The sequence below is a fragment of the Centroberyx affinis genome, unplaced genomic scaffold, assembly GCF_046629955.1.
Source record: "Centroberyx affinis isolate AG114_WGS23_722 - 3 ecotype Tasmania unplaced genomic scaffold, CSIRO-AGI_Caff_v1 ptg000953l_1, whole genome shotgun sequence".
In the NCBI taxonomy this organism is placed as follows: domain Eukaryota; kingdom Metazoa; phylum Chordata; class Actinopteri; order Beryciformes; family Berycidae; genus Centroberyx; species Centroberyx affinis.
Window position 1 is genome coordinate 133,151 of NW_027279527.1, and position 21,850 is coordinate 155,000.

Genomic DNA, 21,850 nt, shown 5'->3' on the forward strand with positions numbered 1-21,850 from the left:
CTATTTACCTTCACAGACAACTCCAGCGTCCTCATGGTGGCCACACTTCTGCTTTCCAAGGCGGCTGTGAGGACACTTAGTCAGAGAGTCTTCAGAGCCGGTACAGTTCACGTCGGTCATCAAAATGTCTCCGCTGCCCGGGCCGTAGAAGGCACCGAGCTTCACCTCTGAAGCCGGTCCACAGCCCAGCTCTCTGCACACCACCCCCGCCTCGCTCAGATCCCAGCCGTCATCACACACTGTTCCCCACTGGCCTTTACTGTACACCTCCACTCTGCCAGCACAGACATCAGGCCCGTCGGCCAGCCGGACTTTCTCACTCTCTGTCAAAAAAAAAAAAAAAAGAAAAAAAAAAAGGGACTAGTGAGGGAAAAATTAACTACAATAAAACACTAATAATAATAAAAGGAGAAGGAAAAGAAGAATTTTGTCTTAACATCAATGTCTAGATTTGACCTTTCACTGAAAAATGTAACTCTATTTTATTATATCATATTTTATCAATTGCCAGTGTCTAATGAACTACAAAACATCACATAGTGTGTTTGATTTTAAACTTAGCTAAATTTGCCAGCAGCCAGGGCTTCACTTGTTGCTTTAAGTGACCTAATGTGTTTTTCCCACGGTGCAGCCGAGGGCATCGCCAGGCGAATTCAGGTCAGGCAGTCAGATTTGCAGACAGTAACTCGTCTTCGCTGCCCTACAAACTTTAATGGTAGGTGCCTTTAACGTTACCTTGTGGTATTTAAGTAACGTTAGTGGAATTAGGTCATTTAGCCGTGTCTCATGCTTCAGTGCAGAGAACTGAACACGCGTCGTGGGTCTGTACAGGATCTGTGCTTGTTTAAGGATGACATGAGGAGGATTCAAATGGGTGAAAATTGTTGCTGCTACGATGGAAACGGCTAACTTGTTTGATGGCGTTATTGGTCAGTGTGGCCCATTGCTCCACCCATCCTCCATCATATTGCTCTCAATTTCCAGTTTTTCTGTTTTCAATTTTGAATTAGAAAATGAAAACTGACAAGCGTTACCTTACACACACCAGATGTTGTAAAATCTGTTAGAAACATAACTTGTGTTTGAAATTGGGTCAGGATGACGAAATCAAGGTAAAAATAGATGTTAAAGTAAAGCTCATGCATTTATTATAACACCTGCTAAGAGAGAAAAGGGAGAAAATTTGTAGACAAAAATATGCTATTGACTGTTGATTGAGGATGGACTTTCAAATTCTTCTAAAAACCTGGGTAACGCTTAACGATGGCCTTATTCCACTATACAGAATAGCAGAGTCTCAGTTCTGTCACTTTGATCATTTTGCCTACGGCCCAAACTTTTATGACAATTTTGATATAATTCATCAAGTACTTGAACTTACAATATTTTCCCATAGCTTAATTCCCAGGTTAGTCCACTGGAATAAAGTCACTATAAAGTGTTACCCAACCAGAGCTTGTCCTGCTGTGTTACCTGAACAGACGACTCCAGCGTCTTGGTGGTGGCCGCAGGTTTCTGTTCCAGGTTCACCGTAATGGCAGTGTAAGACCGAGTCCTCATGACCATAACACCTCACCCCGGACATCCAGATGTCTCCACTGCCCTCGCCAAAGAAAGAATAGTTTTTATAATCCAGGGCAGTTCCACAGCCCAGTTCTAGACATACCACCTGAGCCTCCACCATGTCCCAGTCTTTACCGCACACCGTCCCCCACTGGCCGTGACGGTACACCTCCACTCTGCCAGAGCAGCGACCCGTCCCGTTCACCAGCCTGACAGCACCTGGAAGTACAAACTGAGGTGTTAACCTGGAGAAACTATACTGAACTCTCATTCTGGCTCCTTTTTACGAGACGAGACGAGACGAGACAAAACTTCATGTATGCTGATAGTGGCTCAGGAATATGACTTTACACGCCATAGATGAAGCTAATTCTTCATTTTCTACACATAAAAGACAGTGGGGCTGCAACCGCATAACACAGTATTTTTCCATAGTTTTCTTGACTTGTTTGCGCAATTTCCAAAATGTGATTCCCCACATATAATAAAATGAGTGACCAAAGACAGAAGGGACAAGTGATTATTTAATTGTTTGAATACTGAATTGAACCCTTACTAGATTTTTTCTCAATGACCTACAATTTTGAAACATAAAACGTAGATATTTTTCTCTTTGTGGATGTAAATGTTGTGTGGCCAGTGCTTTGTATGATATGTGAGCGACTGGATGTTAGAGGAAATGTTAACGGGTGAGAGCTCTTAACATCCGTGGGGTCATCTTGAAGGATTAAATGGATACTAGTGAATATTGTTTCCTCCCAAGCAGTCTTTCTTACCTGAACAGATGACCCCAGCATCCTGATGGTGGCCACAGTCATGTCTTCTAAATCCCCTGTGGCTGCATTTTTTCAGAAATCCCTCTGTCCCAGAACACTTCAGTTTATTCATCCAGATGTCTCCAGTACCGGCCCCGAAATAGGCCCCGCGTTTGGCGCTCTGAGCTGTTCCACACTCCATCTCTCTACACACCACCTGAGCATCTTCCAGATCCCAGTCGTCATCACACACCGTTCCCCACCGGCCGTCATGGTTGACCTCCACTCTTCCAGAGCAGCGGTCGGGCCCGTCCACCAGCCTGATAGAGGCTGTAGACCGTAAGGGAAGAGTGTGAGCGGTAGGCTGAGCGGACTTAAGACCTTGCTGTCAGTCACTTCTGAACATTTAAATTTGGAGGACATTTTGACCACATATGCTGTGGCTGGTCAAAAATGGGTTCTGATGTGATGCCCTACTCCTTGAGTATATCCAAAAAAAATGACATTCAGAAGTTCAAATGTGTTGTTCAATCAACATAGAACGTCTCAGAGAAAGAAAACGTTATGTAGTTAAGTCCACTGCTTGCCTGACTGCACAAGTGCCATTCTCTGCATCTCTGTGGCAAGCAACGCTGCCTCAGATGATTTTGACAATAAAGTCAAACTTCTAAGGGTCTATTTTTCACATATAGTTTTGCATATGGGGAGGAAAGCATTGTATCAGAACCCATCAAAATTGGTACTTACTTTTGCCAGCTAACATAAATTATAAAACCATACTATGCTCATGGACAGTTCAGTCTATATCTGTGAACATGAGAAACCAACACCTAAAGCCTGAAACCCGAGAACCAAGGCTGCAATCTGTGACGTCATCCAGACCAAAACTGAAGCAGTTTAAAACACATCTGAATGAAAATAAGACTGAGGTTTTATTGTTTGTCCCCCCAGCCACCACTAATATCATTACCCAGAGTCTCACTTGATTATTCAGTCTGACATGTTAGCTGTTTTCTCTGTCTGGGGGGGGGTTGATTTTCCCCTAACCAATCACTAGTGACTGACGTATCCGGCCGCTCTGATGTTATTTTAGGCTACACTGATGCTGGCCGTATTTACTGACTTCACCAAAAATGTTGTTTTTGACAAAAAAATATTGTCATTGCAAAGACAATCTGTTGGTTAAGGAGATGATTTCAACAAATATTATTTTGCCAAAACGCCAGTGAAAAACCGTTCGGTTCAAACTTTAGTCCCGCTCACAAAGGCTCTGATTGGCTCAATTGTTTCTCAGAGTTAGAATAAGCTGTTGACTAGAGCAACGCCAGACTCTCTGAATCTGAAAAGTGGACGGGACGTGATTTAGGAGTTTGGAACAAGTCCTTTTTTACCAGTGTATGCATGGAGCCTACTAGCCTACGACTCACTGTATACCTCTAAGACAACAACATTATAACAGCTGTGTCCCTTTTGAAGAAAAGAGCAAGAAGCACCTCGTCTGCTAGGGATCTTCAAAACTGACTTCCCAGATCTAGAATCAGCTGCCAATATAAAAGGGCTAATAGGTATGAATTGGGCTTTAAGATTTTCCATGCAATTTAACAGTCGATAATGGCTAAGTTACTAAACATCAAAGGAATCATGCTCACCAGTGCATTCAACGTTGACTAAGTAATTATACGCCGAGCAGTCGAATCCTAACAGTGAGCACTGTGTCAGGTTTTTCTCTTCACCAGAGCAGCGAATCTCCAGAGAGCTCAGATTGCGGCCTGCCATAGAAGACATATCAGTGCGATACACATCAATAGCGGGGCCACATCCCAGCTCCTTACAGACCACCACAGCTCCATCGTATTTGCGCCAGCCGCATGTTGAGCCCATCCACTCTTGCTTGCCGTAGCAGACTCTTCCTCTCTGGCCACGGTAGTACACCTCCACCACACCAGAGCAGCGGCCGGCCCCGTTGGCCAGCCTCACCTCGATGTCCTCTGTAAGGATAGAACAGGGCAACAGTAAACATGTCATCCCGCAAAGAGGATGCAGCCCCCCTCTGGGCCAATCAGTAACAACCACAGAATACCATAGAAAACAGTGGAAAGACCGTTCTATCCATTCAAATTCTGTGGTAACAACTGATGCGGGAGTGTAGTGCCCCACTCACTCCCTCCCCACCCCCCCACCACCCCTTGGACTGTGAGATGCATCATTCTTAAAAAGTTTTGTCAAAATCAGATCAGCGGTGTCTTTGTTTGTGTGTGACAAACAAATTAACAAACCAACAAACAAGCAAACAGATGGACAGGGACCGATGGTTTCCACATCTGTCACTGTTTTCAGTTATATGCTTCTAGAGCTAAAAATGCTGTTCTTTTGATATTTTATCAGAATTAAAACCTTAATTCTAGCCTAAGATGACATCTCATTGGGTTTTAGAGGCAGAAATATATTATTATTCTGCTGTTATTTTAGAGTCACATTTTCTCAAGCAATAGTCATAAGGGGTTATTCATAAAAATTAATACCAGGTGAAGACGGCAGTATAGTGAAAGCAAAAGCAAAATTTGGCATGTTCACGCAGGCAAAATGGCTGGTTTGTTAATAAAACAAAGTGTTTGTATTGGCTTTGATTGCTGCAGTGTGCACAGGCTCGCCAGGTGAACTAGTCAAAATCTTCGCACAGCTTCATTCACTGGCCCCTAATACATCATCACTTGAAGTTGTGTGTCCTTTGGGCCATGTGTTTCTAGTTTATTCCCTTTGTTTACATCATGTTCCTTGTTCCTCTGCTCATTTCTCATTAGACTTTCTGAAGTAGAGAGAAAATGTGCACCGATATAGACCATGCAAGCAGGGACTATAAAGACTCCATCAGGCATGGAGCGTCGTTAGACTAACAGACCTCAAGTCGTAGTGAGTATACAGACATTTGCTCACCAGGCCGTGTTCCACAGCAGTTTGATTTTGCGCAGCTTTGATTTTGTTTCTACTATACTGGCGCCTTAAGTCCGTGGTGGTAGGCATTTTGCCTATTCATAAAGGGAGTTTACAGCTCAAGTTTTACCACTTACAATAATTTGTCTTGTAAGCAGTTCATAAAAGCACATTGCTGTGCCAAAAATACCACTTGCTCTGGCAAGGTGATATAGTTCCAACTTATGGTTATTTACGTTAAAAAAACTAAAAAAATTCTCAATGTGTTTCAGTGCTGTCCTTGGAAGCAGGAGTCAGTGGTTAATACATTTTGCATTGCATGACACAACCTCTTCTCTTTGAAGGATAACGCCGGTGTTTTTTAATGCATTTCTTACCGTCAACAAATCCTATGAAAATAACCAACAAATAACCAATAATGTCCATGTAGCCAATGCCCAATACAGCCATGTCTCAGTAGCCATAGAACTCCATTGTATTAAAAAAACGATTAAAATGCGAGAAAATTGCTGCTGCATTATTCTCTATGGGTTGAAACTTTAAAGCATGTTCCACTTCTGGCCACACCCCAATCAGTGATGTCAAAGCAGGTGTTTTGCTTTTGACAGCTGATGGAGAACACCTGCTTTGACATCATTAATTTAAGTCTCAAGCCATAGACAGCAGTGCAGCAGACATTTTCTGCCCTATGTGATTTAGTGTTGATTTACTCTTTAATATACGGAGTTCTGCTGGCAATAATTTGGCTTTCTTTGCCTTTCTGACATTGATAGTTTGGGTCTGTGTGGATGATCAGGGGGTGTTTAATATGCAACACTTCATTTATATATTGATTTTCAATGGCTTTCACCTAAAGTGTCTCTGCAGCAGTAGCCACCGTCACAGTAACTTTGTGAATCACCTCAAATTACGCCACAGATTTTCTGCTGCACAACACTGTTACTGTTGACTTTTATGGATGTGAGCCATAGTGTTGTTGCTGTTTTGGTGCACCATGATCAATTTGTTTGTTTATGATAGGTGATTTAACAAACCTTTGTTGTTGAAAAATTTGCAACAAAGTTCTTTGTGTGTGAAAATATTAACATCAATCGTGATATTTATCCATGGAGAACCCCAAAATGTAGTGAAAGCACATAAATCAAGACAAAATTATTGAATTATCTAGTCAAAATTAATCAATTAATTAATCAATTAATTGGAGCACCTAAACTGACACTACACCCCTGTAAACGGGTTGGTCATGCAATAATTTAACCAGTTTAGAAAGAGCACACATGCAGTTGTAAAACAATGAAATGCAAACAGCCTGCAAAGACCAGTTTGATGTCTTACCTGAACAAACAGTGTCCTGGTCATTGCCACATGCTGGAAGAAAAAGAATTCAAATTTGGTTTATAGCATATATGCGAATTTGATTGAAAATTTCTAACTGAATTTGAGGCTTTTTATGGGGAAACTACATAAAGGTTTTCTGATTCTAATTTTCTTTCATTCTTACCATAGTTGAAACATTCATAGTTTAAACACAAGCTTGACAGGACTTTTGTGTCCATGAAGGTCATTTTGGGCCCAATTCAAACAACACTGCATGAAGTGGCTTTGCCAGAAAGCGACAATAGTTGACTTTGCATTCATGTGCATGTATTTGGGAATGAATGGGTCTTACCACCCGTCACCAGCAACTATTCTTTATCAGATGCAAAAATGTATCATGTCAACCATTGGGGTTGATGGTTGAAAGAAGCCACTGATGTTCAGGTACGCTAGCAGCCACGTTGGCAGGTGACCAGCCATCATTTGGAGTCTTCTTCTGTTTTAAACATCTAGTTGGCTGGTAAAACAGTGCAAGTGGCTGGTAGGTCTACTCTATAGGTAACCAATCACCATTTTTGTCTCCTTCTGTTCTAAACATCTAGTTGGCAGCTAAAATATTGAAAATGTCTGCTAAATTTCAAGGTCTACCAACCACTGTGACTGATGGATATAAAAGTGGAAAAAAAAAAGTCATACTTTTATTGCAATTAATTCATAAATCAGTACAACCACAAAATGTCCAGTATATTTTCATGTCCTTGCAATTATTATTATTATTTCATTTTTTTTCATTTTTTGTATAAAATATAGAATTGAAAGTGAATTTTAAGGTGTACCAACCACTATGGACAAAAAGAGTCAGATTTCTGTCCCGACTGCATTCCCCAGCCCTAACATTTCCCCGACTTCACCGGCTATGTTCATCACAAAGCAATCTTTCTCACCTGAGCAAGTAACAACGGCGGTGGAATCGCGGGGACATTTTCCGACTTCCCATCCACCGTGTTGACACTGACTGATGGAGCTCTCCTGACCAGAACACGCAGCTTTGTATAAACTGAACTTGGCGTTGGACGTGAGCGCAAATTTTTGGCTGTTTCGCGAGATGTCCAGAGCGTTCCCACACCCCAGCTGTCGACACACCACCTCGGCATCGGTCATGTCCCAGCCATCATTACAGACCACCGCTCCTCCACGGTAAGGGACCTCCACCCTACCAGAGCATGGGTCAGGTCCACCAAACAGCCTGACATCAGTACTCTCTGACGGGTAAGAAGGAAAGAAAATGCAGATTAGGTTGTGCGCAATTAAAATACATTCATTGAAATATTTGTTACAGATGTTAAAATGTGATTTATTCAATTTTAAAACAGGAATGAAACCTGTCTTACCTCGCCTCACCCTGCCATAGTTAAATAGTTCATCCCAAAATTTAGTTTAGTTTAATTTAGGTCTTATCTACTCACCCCCATGTGAAGCAAAACTCCAATAAAGTTCGTACGACCACCAAACACATAGCGAGTTAGCTACTACAGTTCCATCTCAGCCTTCTCCAAAAAAAATTTAATGAATGGGATCACATTTCTCTGAACATCTTGTTTAAATTAATGGAAGTGTTTTGTGGCCAAACAATTGCACTGTGAGTACAAGTAGCCTATATTTAGCCCAGTCTCTCCAATAGTCACCCCACTGATGCCTCCTTGTCATTGAAAACGTGAATGTGAGCGTGTAGCTTCAAAACACATGGATTAATCTGCACAAGCTGTTTAGAGAAATGTGATGGTGATTTTATGCTCCTTTTATGCCTCACTGACTTCAGGTGTTTGTCAGAAGGCTGCGACCGAAACTGCAGTAGCTAACTTGTGTGTTTAGTGGCTGTACAAACTTGAATTGAGTTTCCACTGATATGAACGACAGTAGGTAATGACAGAATTTTTATTTTCAATTGAACTGTTCCTGTAAGGAGCTGGTAACTCTACTAAAAGATTTTACTTTTTGTTTCAGTGGAGAGTTTTAGTGCCCCATGGTCTAAATTGTTTCAGGTTTTTCCACTCTGAGAAGAACACCATTCTGGGGGAAACACTGAATCCTTGTCAATTTGGGGATTTTTGGGGGTATAAAAATTGTCAAATGGCACAAAAATATCAGCCATTAGCAGCTTCCATTGAAAAATATTGGTATCATTTCTCCCTCCTCTTCAAAGAGGTAATCCATTCGCCTTACCTGAACAGACAACTCCAGCATCTTCGCTGTGGCTACAGCTGTGTGATCCAGACCGGTTATGAGGGCACTGACTGAGCGATTCCTCCAGACCAGAACACTTAACCCCGGAAATCCAGATCTCTCCACTACCCTCGCCAAAGTAAGAAAAGTTTTTAGCTCTGAGGGCCCTTCCGCAGGACAGTTGCCTGCACACCACCTCAGCATCCTCCATGCCCCAGTCGTCACCACACACTGTTCCCCATTGGTCGTTATAGTAAACCTCCACTCTGCCAGAGCAATGACTGGTCCCATTGACCAGCCTCACAGGACCTGGAAATCAATAGTGAGACGGTTCAAAGGATGATACCGGTGATTCAAAGTTGCCTCTCAAATATCCCAGCAACCACGGGATATTTGAGAGGCCATCATGGAGGTCCATTGGAGAATTGGCTGTGTGCAAAAAATGGCTAAATATATAATTACAGGGAGTCTAGAAATGGAGAGCTAGCTTTAAAAGCTTGTTGTGGTGTGGCTGTAGATCCCATTCAGTAATGTTCTCAGTAAAAGTGAATAGTCTGATAAGGTGGATTTGTTTCCAAATGTAGGTTACTGTGACACAGGAAACTGTCTTGTCTTTAGCCCTAGTCTCTACTCCAAAACATTTGAGAAGAGTCAGCTGAGTTAACCTCAACAAACTGTTGGTTTTTGGCTTTGTTGTCTAGCTAAATAACCAGCGGGGTAATTTTGCAAAGCAACTGATGTTAATGTTAGCATGTGACTACTAGACCGCTAGACCTCATTGCATCACATCCTTCTCGGAGTAAACAAAGCCCATGCTGCATCTAAGCCGAGTATTGTGTGCATGTAAATGCATCAAGATCAGTTGATACATAGCCAGCTGTGTCAAATTTGTCTTACTGTGTGTATTTGTAATGTAAGGGTAATTTCATAACATGGGAGCTGCAAAGTGTTACTGAAAGTATGATTTATGCCACTCACCTGAACAGATGACTCCATTAGCAGCATGTTGGCCACAGCTATTTATTCCAAATCCACTGTGTCCACACTGAGTGAGGGAACTCTCCTGGCCAGAGCATTTAACACTGTCCAGTAAGGCTGGTTCTGCACCCACGCCAAAGTAGGTGCCAAGGGCTTTGAGAGCTGGCCCACAGCCCATCTGTCTACACACCACCTCAGCATCGTTTAGATCCCAGTCGCCATCACACACTCTTCCCCAGTGTCCGTCATAGTTCACCTCCACTCTACCGGTGCATGATTGATAACCATTGACCAGCCTGACTTTAACACTGTCTGTCAGGTGGGAAAAAGAAAGGCAGATTGTGAAATGGTGAGCGAATAAAATACTGAAGGCAGATGGACTATCCACTATCCTTTATTTCACTTTGCCATCTGTGCCACAAAGCACCCCAAACAAGAGTAGATTGGAGTTTAATGCTGACCACACACTCTAGGACTTTTGGAACCCAGCAGCATCATCATTTCTTAGCATGGTACGAGGTTTCTTTCTTTTTCATGCTCTCAAATGGGCATACAAGGTGGTCAACATTGACCAACGGTTCTCTGCCCATAGAAAATTAGTGCATTTCCAGTGACTAGATTCCCAACTTGCTGACAGTGTGTACACACATTTAACCTTCCATGTGATATTTTATTGCTAACACTGCAATGTCAAAGACAAAAAAAAAACCCATCAAGTAGCCTGTAAACATTACCTATGTCTGTGAAGTTCTGGTGACAAACCCTGAGTTTCTTGGAAGCTGAAGTGTCAGAAATGTGTATTTTGAGTCTCTTCCATGTCACGTGGATGCAGCATTACCTGAACAGACAACTCCAGCGTCTGCATCATGGCTACAACTGTGTGATCCTGCCTGGATGTGACGACAGTAGGCGACAGAGTCCTCATCTCCAGAACAATTAACCCCAGACATCCAGATCTCTCCACTGCCCTGTCCAAAGAAGGCCTGGTTTTTGAAATCCAGAGCCTTTCCACAGCGCAGTTGTCTACACACCACCTCAGCATCATTGATGTCCCAGTCATTACTGCACACTGTTCCCCACTGGCCATTATAGTAGACCTCCACTCTGCCAGAGCATCGATTGGTCCCGTTGACCAGCCTGACTTTGACGCTCTCTATCAAGGGAGAAAAAGGAGAAAACATTGTTGTGAAATGCATATCAATAATATATCAAAGAAGAATAAAACAGGGCTTTAACTGCATTTTGAACTTTTAGGCAGCCCACATAAGTGGTCTTCTGGCCACCTAAGACCCCATTTACACTTGGCATCTTGAGAGGGGATAGCAATCCGATCGCACATATCCACATAAAAATCCAGGTGTAAATGCACTGGGGATGGATTAAAAGGTGGCTTAAGAGTAAGGTTTAGTGTAAATGGAAATGTTTCTCCAAGCCACATATGTAATCTCTATCAAAATGCTGCATATGGTTAAAATCTAGGCCCAGGTACTGAATTGGAATTTGCCATGCATTTTCAATTCAGGTCATGAATGGCCCCAACCCTGGTGAGTTGTACCTATATTACATTATAGTGTTACAGTGTTTGCTGATAGTGGGAGCTACTGCAAGTAGTTGTTTTGGAGACAAAGTTCAAGGCTGTTTTTACCAGCAAAAAATGAGGTTCAGGTAGCGCTTTTTCTTTCTTTGGCAACATTCCCACCTAAAACTCTCCAAAAGCCAGGGAAAACCATGTCAGGACTGCCTTCTCGAAGTTGTCCTACCTGAACAGAAAACTCCGGCATCCTGATTGTGGCCACAGCTGTGTGCTGCAGAGTCACTGTGAAGGCAGAGAGCGAGCGATTCCTCCACACCAGAACACTTCACATCAGACATCCAGATGTCTCCACTGCCTTCTCCATAGTGCGCCCTGTGTTTGACACCCAGAGCCCGTCCACAGCCCAGCTCCTTACACACCACCTGAGCGTCGTCCGTGTCCCAGTCGTCATCGCACACCGTCCCCCACCGGCCGTCATAGTAGACCTCTACTCTACCAGAGCAGCGATCAGTCCCGTTCACTAACCTGACAGCGCCTAAAAAGAAAGTTGTGAAATCTTAATAATAATAATAATAAAATAACAATAAATAAATATAATAATAGGATATATTCTACATTATCAGCCTGTGTTCATGCCTGAATCCCCTGTTTGCCTGAAATTTACTTTTTAATGATGCTGGGATGTTTTGGGGGCGTGAACTATTTCCTGTGGCCGTGTCTTATGGGCGGGGCCAGTGGCGAGCCGGTTGTGTCCATCAAGGTGAGGCTAGCGGCCGCAGAGCAGGAAGTCACAGCAACAACAACAATGGAGGAAAGCAGGAAGAAAAGAAAGAAGAGCGAAGCTAAACGTTCAGAAACGCGGTGAACATCAGCGTCAGATCGGCTGTGGAGGCTTTACGCTGCCAGTTACCTCAGCCTCAGGAGAGATGACATCATCAAGATGACTGACAGGTGTTGGGATGGGAACGTGACCAACTAAGGGGGGGCATGCCGGGGCTAGCAATACTTTGCTAAAAAGTGCATATTGTGGCTTTCATTCCCTTCATACAGAGGAAAACACCAAAGAGGTAACAACTTTGTGCTGCACTGCTAGTCTACAGACTCCTGTGAGCGCCACCTAATGGTTAAATTCTTGTATTACATTAATTTTTGCCTATTGTACTAAAGCAGATTTAAGTGGTTAAGTGATAAAGGATGAAAAATGTGGCTACAACTACAGTTATCGTCTTTCTTTTTTTTCTGCACATTATTCCGCCTATTACACAGCTACTAACCAAAGACAATCATTTGACATGAAATACTAATTTAAAATGATTTTGTTACAATCTAAATTAATTTTCAAGCTACCACCGAGAACAGGACTATTATTAACTGTTAACAGACCTCAGAATGCGTTCATCGGCCAATCGAAATGGAGTTATCAACAAAGCCGTGTGACAATGTTTGATAACTACTGAATGTTTGCTACAAAACAGTCTCTCACCTGAGCATATGACACCGACGTCGTGGGCGTGGTCACAGTGTGTTTTCCGCCAACTCTCTGGACAATCAGAGATGGCGGTCTCACCATAGTAGCAGGTGACATCGGTCATCGCAATCTTTCCACTGCCTTCGCCAAAGTAGGCATTCATTTTGGGACTCAGAGTCTCTCCACATAGTAGCTCTTTACACACTGCGTCAGCCTCACCCTTGTCCCAGTTGTATTCGTCTTTAGTACAGATCGTTCCCCACTGGCCATCACGCTTCACCTCCACTCTGCCAGAGCATCGACCGTTTCCATGGACCAGCTTGACATCAACGTTCCCTGCCAATACAGAAAAAGTGAGGCACGTTGTGGTGAGATCAAATTAAAGTGACATCAAATTTATCTTTTTCAAATTATTTCAAAGTAGAATTTGAAATTCGGTTACTTCAGCAACCTCTTGAGCATCATTTGCACCTTCTCTTCTTTCCAAAAGTCTGTTTGCATGGTAAGTAGTGAATACGGCTGATGGATTTTGGAATTTACCAGCCACAGTAGCCAAGTTAGCTCTCTACCCTGCATTTAGGCTCTGATTCAGAGTTGGCACATGGAAGTCATTCACTTATGTCCTTCAGTCAAGAGAAAAAAACCTATGTGAGACCAGATCCTTGGTCTCACATAGGTTGGAGAAGAAGGGAGGATGGAGAAAAGGAAATAAAAAATCACAATCTGTTGATGGATTTAGAATTAGTGTGGCTTCATAAGTTGTTTACATATTAACTGAATTTATTCTGGATAGATTAGGATATGATGCCACATAAATGTACTAATTGTTTTATTTATTATTTTTATTTTTTGCATTTAACTATTTACTTTTATCCTATGTTTATTATTAAAGCGAATAGTGCATCCTACCACATGTTATGTTATTTTCCACAGAAACAGGCATTAGAGGTAAGGAGTTAGAGCTTAAAGGCCCTAAAAAGGCACAGCGCCTCAAAGTACAAAAGGTACTTTACTTTATGTTTTAAGTATGTATGTTGTTAAATGTTTGCTTACCCCTTTTCTTGAACAAATTTACTTTTGGATATACCTCTTATCAATTTCGCCTGACCACACAGTTTATCAATGCAATATTTATAGTACTTCTGGAACCATACTATGAATCCAAAGACACTTCCTTATTAAATGTATATTCTCTGCCCTTACATGACACGTTAGATAAAAGTTATTTTTAGTTAATGTCAGAAAGTAAAGGAAAGGAGAATTTAGAATTGGTAAAAGTAATAACTAATAAAATTCAATGTATTACATGGAATGTCCACGGCCTACATGATGGTACTAAAAAACACAAGGTCTTGGCACATTTAAAAAGTCTGTCAGCAGATGTTGTCTTTCTTCAAGAGTTACATTTTAAAAAAGGGGAAATTGATTATTTAAAGAGGAAATGAGTGTTGAAGCATATGCCGCTACCTACTGCAGTAATAGCAGAGGGGTAGGAATTTTGATAAAAATATACCTTTTTCTCTCTCATCCCAACATATAGACCAGGATGGACGTTATCTTATTTTGAATTGTACCTTATACGGAGAAAAGTATACATTAATATCTCTATACATACCTCCAGGAGCTAAAATAGCTTTTTTAGATAAGACTCAGAATGTAATAGATGGTACTGAGACAGGTACCATTATCATAGGAGGGGATTTAAATCATTAAAACATTTGATAAATTGGACAGACATAGCGCTAAACAGGGGAAATTCAGGGAACCTCCAAAGAAGTTGAAACATTTAATCTCCAGTAATAACTTACAAGATACATGGAGACTATTATTTCCAACAACAAAAGATTATTCTTATTTCTCTCAAAGTAAGAAGAGCTACTCAAGAATTGATTATATTTTTATTTCAAAGAATGCCCGTTATAATTTATTGAGATCAAAAATCCATGATATAGTAATCTTGGATCACTCCCCAGTATCTTGCTTAATGATACCAACAGAAAATAAATGGTGCGATAGAGTGTGGAGAATGAATAGAGCACATCTTCAAGATCCAGAATTTATTAAATAGGTAAATGACCAAATAAATTCCTTTATAAGTACAAATGTCAAGGTGGAAGATATAGAAAAAACGTCTTCTGATATAATTTGAAGTTGCTTTCAAGGCATACATTAGGGGAATGATAATCTCATACTCGGCAAAAACGTTCATTAGGTCTATAATAGTCAAATCTGTGTTTTTATTTAATTTGATTTCAATATCAAGTGCTGTAATTTGGAAATGTCTTGAGGCCTAAGCGGTTGCCTATATTGAATACAATATCAGTTATAAGCTAAGTAAAATGAAGCTGTCTTTATAGTGGGTACTGAATGGAAGCCTAATAAAAAATGAGGCAGTCGTCTTTTTACACCTCCTTTTCTCCAGAGCAGACTACGTAGAAAAAGACAGACGTTGTGAGTCACAAAGACAAAGAAAAGAAAAGAGCGCCACCTACAGAAACTCAAATTTCATCAACAGAAAATCCAAGCTCCGTCCAGACTGTTTGATTGACAGGCGATCTCTGGCAAGTGCAGTGCAGAGACACCACAGTAATGACCGCTTAGTAACAAAGATGGAGACAAAATAATAATAAAAAAAAAACAAAGCAAATTACCACTTTAAATAAAGGTAGTCTTACCTGAACAGATGACTCCAGCATCTTCATCGTGGCCGCAGGTTCTAGCTTTTCTGTGGTGACACTGGGTGAGAGTTCCCTCAGAACCAGAACATTTCACACTAGACATCCAGATCTCTCCGCTGCCCTCGCCAAAATACGCCTTGACTTTGACATCCAGAGCTTTTCCACAGTGCAGTTGTCTGCACACCACCTTAGCATCGGGGATGCCCCAGTCGTTATCACACACCGTTCCCCACTGGCCCCGATGGTAGATCTCCACTCTGCCAGAACAAGGGCCATCCCCATTCACCAGCCTGACATTCGCTAGGGAACAGTGTGTTGATGTGGGTCATTTATGGCAAAATGAGCTCAGCATAATATAATTCAGAAAGGTTTTTCATTGTTCACATTGTTCTTTACCAGGGGTTCCCAAGCTTTTTGATGTCAAGGAATCCCATCAGATAAGGTTTTGTTGTTTCCTCCGCCAACAGAGTTGGACGGGGTTATGTTTTCACCCCATTCTGTCTGTTTGTTTGTCTGATAACTACAAAAACAAACTTTGTGGAAAGCTTGGTCATGCTGCTGCCTAAGTCCTTGTGCCTGCACCATCTGAAACTGCTGGTCTAGAACTGCTGCTCATTTGAAAATGTAGCAAATTTAAAAGTGGAAGTTAAATATACTTTCTTTGCCAAATATACAGTATAGAAAGAATGAAGAAAAGTTTAGTTTGGTTAACTATCCGACATGTGGAAATGGCAGATCTTGACAGTTGCTGGCGTTGGCGGAGGTATGCACTCTACTGAGTTTTCTAGTTATATATGACTTGGTACAGAACTGAATAACTGTCTCTCCTGTAGGTGGCGTGAAAGCTACAGTAGGGGCAGTAAACCTAAGATCAAAACCGAGTCATGGACCAGAATAGTGTTGCCATCATTTTGGGATCCTATTCGGATCCTGTTGTTCTGTTCAAAATTTAAATGAGTGGAATCATGTCAATAGAAATAACACAGGACACAGTGTCATATGTTTTAGTGACTTAAAGGTCCCATAATATTCAGTTTTCATGACTTTGTTTTCAAGCACACTCTGGCTGAGGATCAGAATAATGTCGTGCAGGATCTTTTGCAGATAAATGTAGTTTAGTTAAAAGTTAAACTGAATGAATGTGAAGACTAAGGCTGTATTCGAAACCGCCTACTATACTAGCAGTACGTACTGATTTGGCCAAAATGTAGCATGTAGTATGCAGTATGCAAACAAAAGCAAAATCTGCATTATGCCAAAAATACCCGGATGTCGTACTGATTCGGAAAAAATCTCCAGTATGCATCTGACCAGTCTACCTCAATATAGAACCTCCTTGGGCCTAGCATACTGCAAATTAAATTGATTTAACAGTTTCATACTACATACTACCGACGAATATGTACATACTGCATACTGCGTTCGTCGGTAGTATGTAGTACGCGGTTCCGAATACAGCCTGGACAATGATTGGCCGACAGCAGCAGCTCCTCTAATTCAAATGAGACCAATCAAAGACCAAAGTTAAAGGATTAGATGACTCCTGACAGCCAATATTCAAACAAAAATGTGCTGAAAAATGTGCTGTCTACTCACTTCTTTTTTTAGCCACAATATTGAATTTCATCTATGTATGTTCATCTTCAACTACGGTGAAGAAGCTCCACTTACATGATGCAGTAGGTCTAGTCCTGACAACAGCTCCGGCTGAAAACACATGATCAATAATGTGACAGGACACAAATATTTATTTCACTGTCTATCAAGTATGCATGTAAACTACATTTTGAGGTGGAAACTCACCCACTGTGATGTGAAGGAGAAGTCCAGCTATGCTGATTCTCTCCATGTCAGCAACACCTACAGCCGTCTGAGACTTCTCTGTGTTGTGGCAGTGAAAGTCAATGCTCTGCTACAGCAACAACTGTTGGGGACTGATGTCTTGCCCCTGCATCACATGCACATCTAACAGCAGGGTTGCCAGGTCTGTGAGTCAAAAGTAGCCAAACAGCAACTCAAAACCAGCCCAAAAACCAGCCCAATACCAGAACTCAAAATATGCCCATAAAAATCCATATGTTCCTTTTAAAGTCCAACAACATTGCTATAATTGCAAAATGTACTGTAATATCAATAAAATAACACCATAAACATTAAAGGCTATTTCCTGAAACAGTTTTTTATTCATATAGGCTACTTACAGTAAATATGTAAGTAGGCTTACTGTACACCTTATTTCAACTTGGACACCATATCATGTTCATTTGGAACATTTTAATATTGTACTTACAATATGTGTAAATTAGCTGTGTAATTAATGAAAATCATTTCAGCTCACCTGTTTAACTGCTGCTGGCTGTCTCCAACACAGAACGGGATAACTATTTACAGTGTCCACTGTCCAGTTTGTTTTTAGACATGTTGAGATCCCTCGCCCTGGTCCTTGTCGTACATGTCTGTATTGAACAAGGCCAGCATCTCTCTCGTTGGTTCAAACTGGTGGCAGCAGATTCCATGCCTCTGCAACCCGCGGACAAAAATGTTTACCCGCGGAAACACTTAAAAAGTAGCCCAATTCCGCGGGAAAACCGCAGACCTGGCAACCCTGTCTAACAGTCACTCTGCTTGGCTTCAGCTGTTTAATCTGTCTGTGTGGTAGAGGAATTGGTTAAAGGAACTGGGCATTTTGGAGGCTCCACCCACAGCCAGGAGGCTTTTCCAAACAGTTGCACAACAGTTATTTAGAAGGGGTACATCTGCCCACACATCTGTTAGCTGTTCTCTTTGGCTGGCCTGTTGTCTTTGGAGAGAGGAAGAACTGAGTAGAAGGGGCAGTTTGTATGTAAAAAGGTAAAGGAGGAAAGAAAACAACTAATTAGATTTCCATGTTTCCTTGTTTCTGCTTCCATCTACCGGTGTAATTTAGTTTGATGAACAACAGCTCTGCCTGGCAAATGTAAAATGAATGAGAAGTTGATTACAGCCATTCAAAGCTTCCCAATTCTCTCAAAAATGATGCTCAGAGAACAGTTGCATCTATCTCTGGGGGCGATGTTGAGCTTGAAAGTCATTTTATTGAGCTTTTTCTGTTCATTTTTTTTTATTAATGCCACCTTATTAGCACTTGCTAGCTATGTTAACTCATTAAAATCATAACATTATGACTGGTAATACCAAAGCAGCAAAAAATGCCTAAAAACAGGCAAGTTCAAAAACGTGTAGCTGCAGACCACTACATAGATGCAATTGGAGCCTCTAGCCCCGCCCACAATCAGTCAGAATAGAGAGACACCAACTCGCTACCAGTGTGAATGCCCTGTGAGAGATAGGGAGATCGACAAATGGTATCAATGGCTAACTAACACCAGTAAGTAGCAGATGACTGCAGACATGAACTAACAGGTCTGATTTCCAGCGTCCCTACAACCAGTCAGCAAGGAAGATTTGTTGCAATCTGAGAACACAAAGTTGTTTTTTTTATATATATGCACTTTTTGGTAAATCATGAGGTACAGTGTCTTGGCTAAAAATTCCTGTTTCAAAAACCTTTCTCACTTGAAAGGTAACAGAAATGTCTCTGTTTATTGCCCTGAATACTTCTGGCAAACTGGACTGATGATAATAGCCAGTTCAGGCCAAGCTCTCAGCAAGCTCTCCTAATAACTGATCCTGATTCACATCCAAGAGTGCAAAAGCCTGTGTCTGATCCAGGAAGAGCTCCAGCCAGAGTACAACCTCCTGCAGCCTGGATGCTGGCTGTGACTTTGAAAAGAGCCTGAGTGAAAAAGACAAGGCTCTGCAGGAAAGCACAGAGAACAAAAACATCAGTGGTGCCCAAACATGGTGTTCTGGTTTAAAGGGGAAGCCGGCTCAAAGTCTCCATCTATCCATCTACCTCTCCATCCATTTTTATGTATGTCCAGGTGTTAGAGCCATTTTTTGTTGCCAGCAGAATTTGTATTTTAATAGAATTATTATTCGGAAATGGATGTTGGAGATATGAATGAATATGTTGACAAATTAATAATGCTTACTCATATCATTGCTTGTAGTTAGAAGTCTGCCCCCTGCTGCTCATTCCTATGCACTGTGACCGCAGTAGACAGGATGTGATGCATGTATCCATTTAAGGCTCGGACACATTACACGTCTCTGACGCCCGATTTGGCAACAGTTTGAGATCGGGCAGTGGTCGGCGGTAGTCCAGGGTTTCCATTTAGGCAGAAGAAGAAAGTGGGCACAGACGTGGACTTTCTAAAACGGGGAAGCGGTAAAGTCTTTTGACCTGTTTTCTACTTCTGCTTTTTGTATACGTTTTATTCATTGCTCTGTTTTTTCATCACGTATTTTGGGATGGAAAACAAATATTTGTTTTGCAACATAAGTTTGGAACTGCATGGCAAAGTGTTTGGAGGCATGTCCTTTTCCCCACCAACTTCCTCCAGGTCCCCCTGGGCATGCTGGGAGATGTAGTCCCTCCAAAAAATGCTGTCAACATTAAATAATTGATTTCAATTGGGGAAAAATACATTTTGGTACAATTAATTAAAGTGTATTTCCACACTTCACAGACACAAGTGAGTCTGGCAAAAGTAGACCAGAGACAGAAAAAGAAAAGAAAAGAAAAAAGCATGCAGCTCCCATCCGGTTCCCACACTCATCACATAACATGGCTCTGTGGCACCGCGGACACACACATGTCTAAATACAGAAACATCTCTGGTGGACATTGGTCTTCACTGTGAAGCACCAGAGCCAATGATCTTGTTTCATCACTTAACAGAGAAGTTGACCAACGGGGCAATCTACCAAAAACCTGATGTATTTATTTAAGTCCTCCTTAAGTTGACAAAATAGCACTTTTATTATTAGTTGCTTGTAATGTTGGCGATCTAGGATTTGAAGCTTATTTTACTGTTTTTTTTTAAATTATTATTACTTAGCACAAAAGAGTAATTCAAACAAAATATCCATAATGTATACCAACATCATAAAGAGCATGTGCAAGGAAGACCAAAGAAACCCCGATGGGCTTATGGAGTGTCTCCCTTAATAACAGTCACACATAAATTACAATATAGTATAATGAAACTCCAAAAAAAAGTTTAGAAAGAACAAAACAATATAAACAAATCAATAGGGAAAGTAATACTGTTAAATAAATTGTTGGAAAAGTATAAAATAAGTAAAAGAATATTAAAACAAACCGAAAAGAAAAGGAAAAGCAGAGTAATGGGATAAAGAGATAAAACAACACAAAAAAATGAAAAGATTAGTTAACATGAAGTAATGAATTATACCAAAAAAGAGACAGCAGTCTGATCAGTAAACATGATGACTGTGAAATAAATACTGTTTGACAGCTTTTTGTTGTACTCATTAAGTCACCATCGATAAGAGCGTCAGTGTAGATGATTAAATGCTTAGATGTACTGATCCAGTACTAATTAAATTTGTTAAATTTATGCAATGATTTTGTAAATGTGTGTGTGTGTGTGTGTGTGTGTGTAATAATGACCATTTCTATTGACACCAGACACCAGTGTTGTCAACATCACCACATGGGGTCGCTGCTCAACCAATAAGCAGACCACTGACAACAGACTGATGAGACGTTCCTGCCTCTGATTATTTTGTTTTCTCTCCAGCGCTCTGCTTTATCACTCATTAAAAACATTCAGAACCATTTTGGCCACCCAAAGCATCTTCACAACACACTGGAGCTGCTGCTATGTCTCTATGCAGCTGCCACCAGGACAAATGACTGATCATTTATTGACTCTGCATTCAGTGAATAAACAGTACAAACCTAAAGGGAGAAATGTTGAAACTATTTTTGTTTCCCTGGTGACCACACAACCTGCTGCAGTAGAGTGTCTTCTGTTCAGAGGACTCCCAGATGGCTTTCAGTGGCCTAAATATTGTTTCTGTGAATCAATGAATGAATGGATGGATGGATCGATAGATAGAGAGGTAAGATAGATAGATAGATAGATAGATAGATAGATAGATAGATAGATAGATAGGGTGTCAATTAGCTTTGGCAAAGTATGGCACTATCCATTCCTTAATCAAAAAGCAAAACACTGCACTCAAGACTGAGTTAGGTGAATGAAAAAAGAAAGGCTCTGCACACTAAAGGATGACACTTTGTAGAAGACAGGGACAGACCTGAAGAATAGAGTTGGCTTTACACACTTTAAACAACAGATAGGCTAATTGTCTGGCCAATACTAGCCCATTTAAAATTTGAGTGAGAGTATTTTTGTACTTTCAGAGACAGATTTCCAATCTGTGACAAGAGAGAAAAGGACAAGTTCCTGCACATTTATTGTTCTTGGCGATGAAGTGAGTCTGATTCTGAAACTGGGCGGGAGAGGAGCTGAGGAGCAACAAGCAGGTT

The 21,850-nt window shown here is 41.2% G+C and overlaps 1 protein-coding gene across 1 annotated transcript in view; it reads right to left on the reverse strand.

Annotated features, from left to right (window-relative positions):
* Positions 1-21,850, reverse strand: part of LOC139646188 (scavenger receptor cysteine-rich domain-containing protein DMBT1-like) — a 26,486-nt gene continuing 4,636 nt past the window's right edge. The window contains exons 2-13 of the mRNA XM_071522120.1: positions 17,119-17,154; positions 15,445-15,747; positions 12,785-13,105; positions 11,528-11,836; positions 10,606-10,920; positions 9,768-10,079; positions 8,790-9,098; positions 7,583-7,828; positions 3,968-4,306; positions 2,340-2,648; positions 1,474-1,782; positions 1-323 (exon numbers count right to left, since the gene is read on the reverse strand). Coding sequence (XP_071378221.1) covers positions 1-323; positions 1,474-1,782; positions 2,340-2,648; positions 3,968-4,306; positions 7,583-7,828; positions 8,790-9,098; positions 9,768-10,079; positions 10,606-10,920; positions 11,528-11,836; positions 12,785-13,105; positions 15,445-15,747; positions 17,119-17,154 — 3,431 coding nt within the window. The remainder of the gene's footprint in view (positions 324-1,473; positions 1,783-2,339; positions 2,649-3,967; positions 4,307-7,582; positions 7,829-8,789; positions 9,099-9,767; positions 10,080-10,605; positions 10,921-11,527; positions 11,837-12,784; positions 13,106-15,444; positions 15,748-17,118; positions 17,155-21,850) is intronic.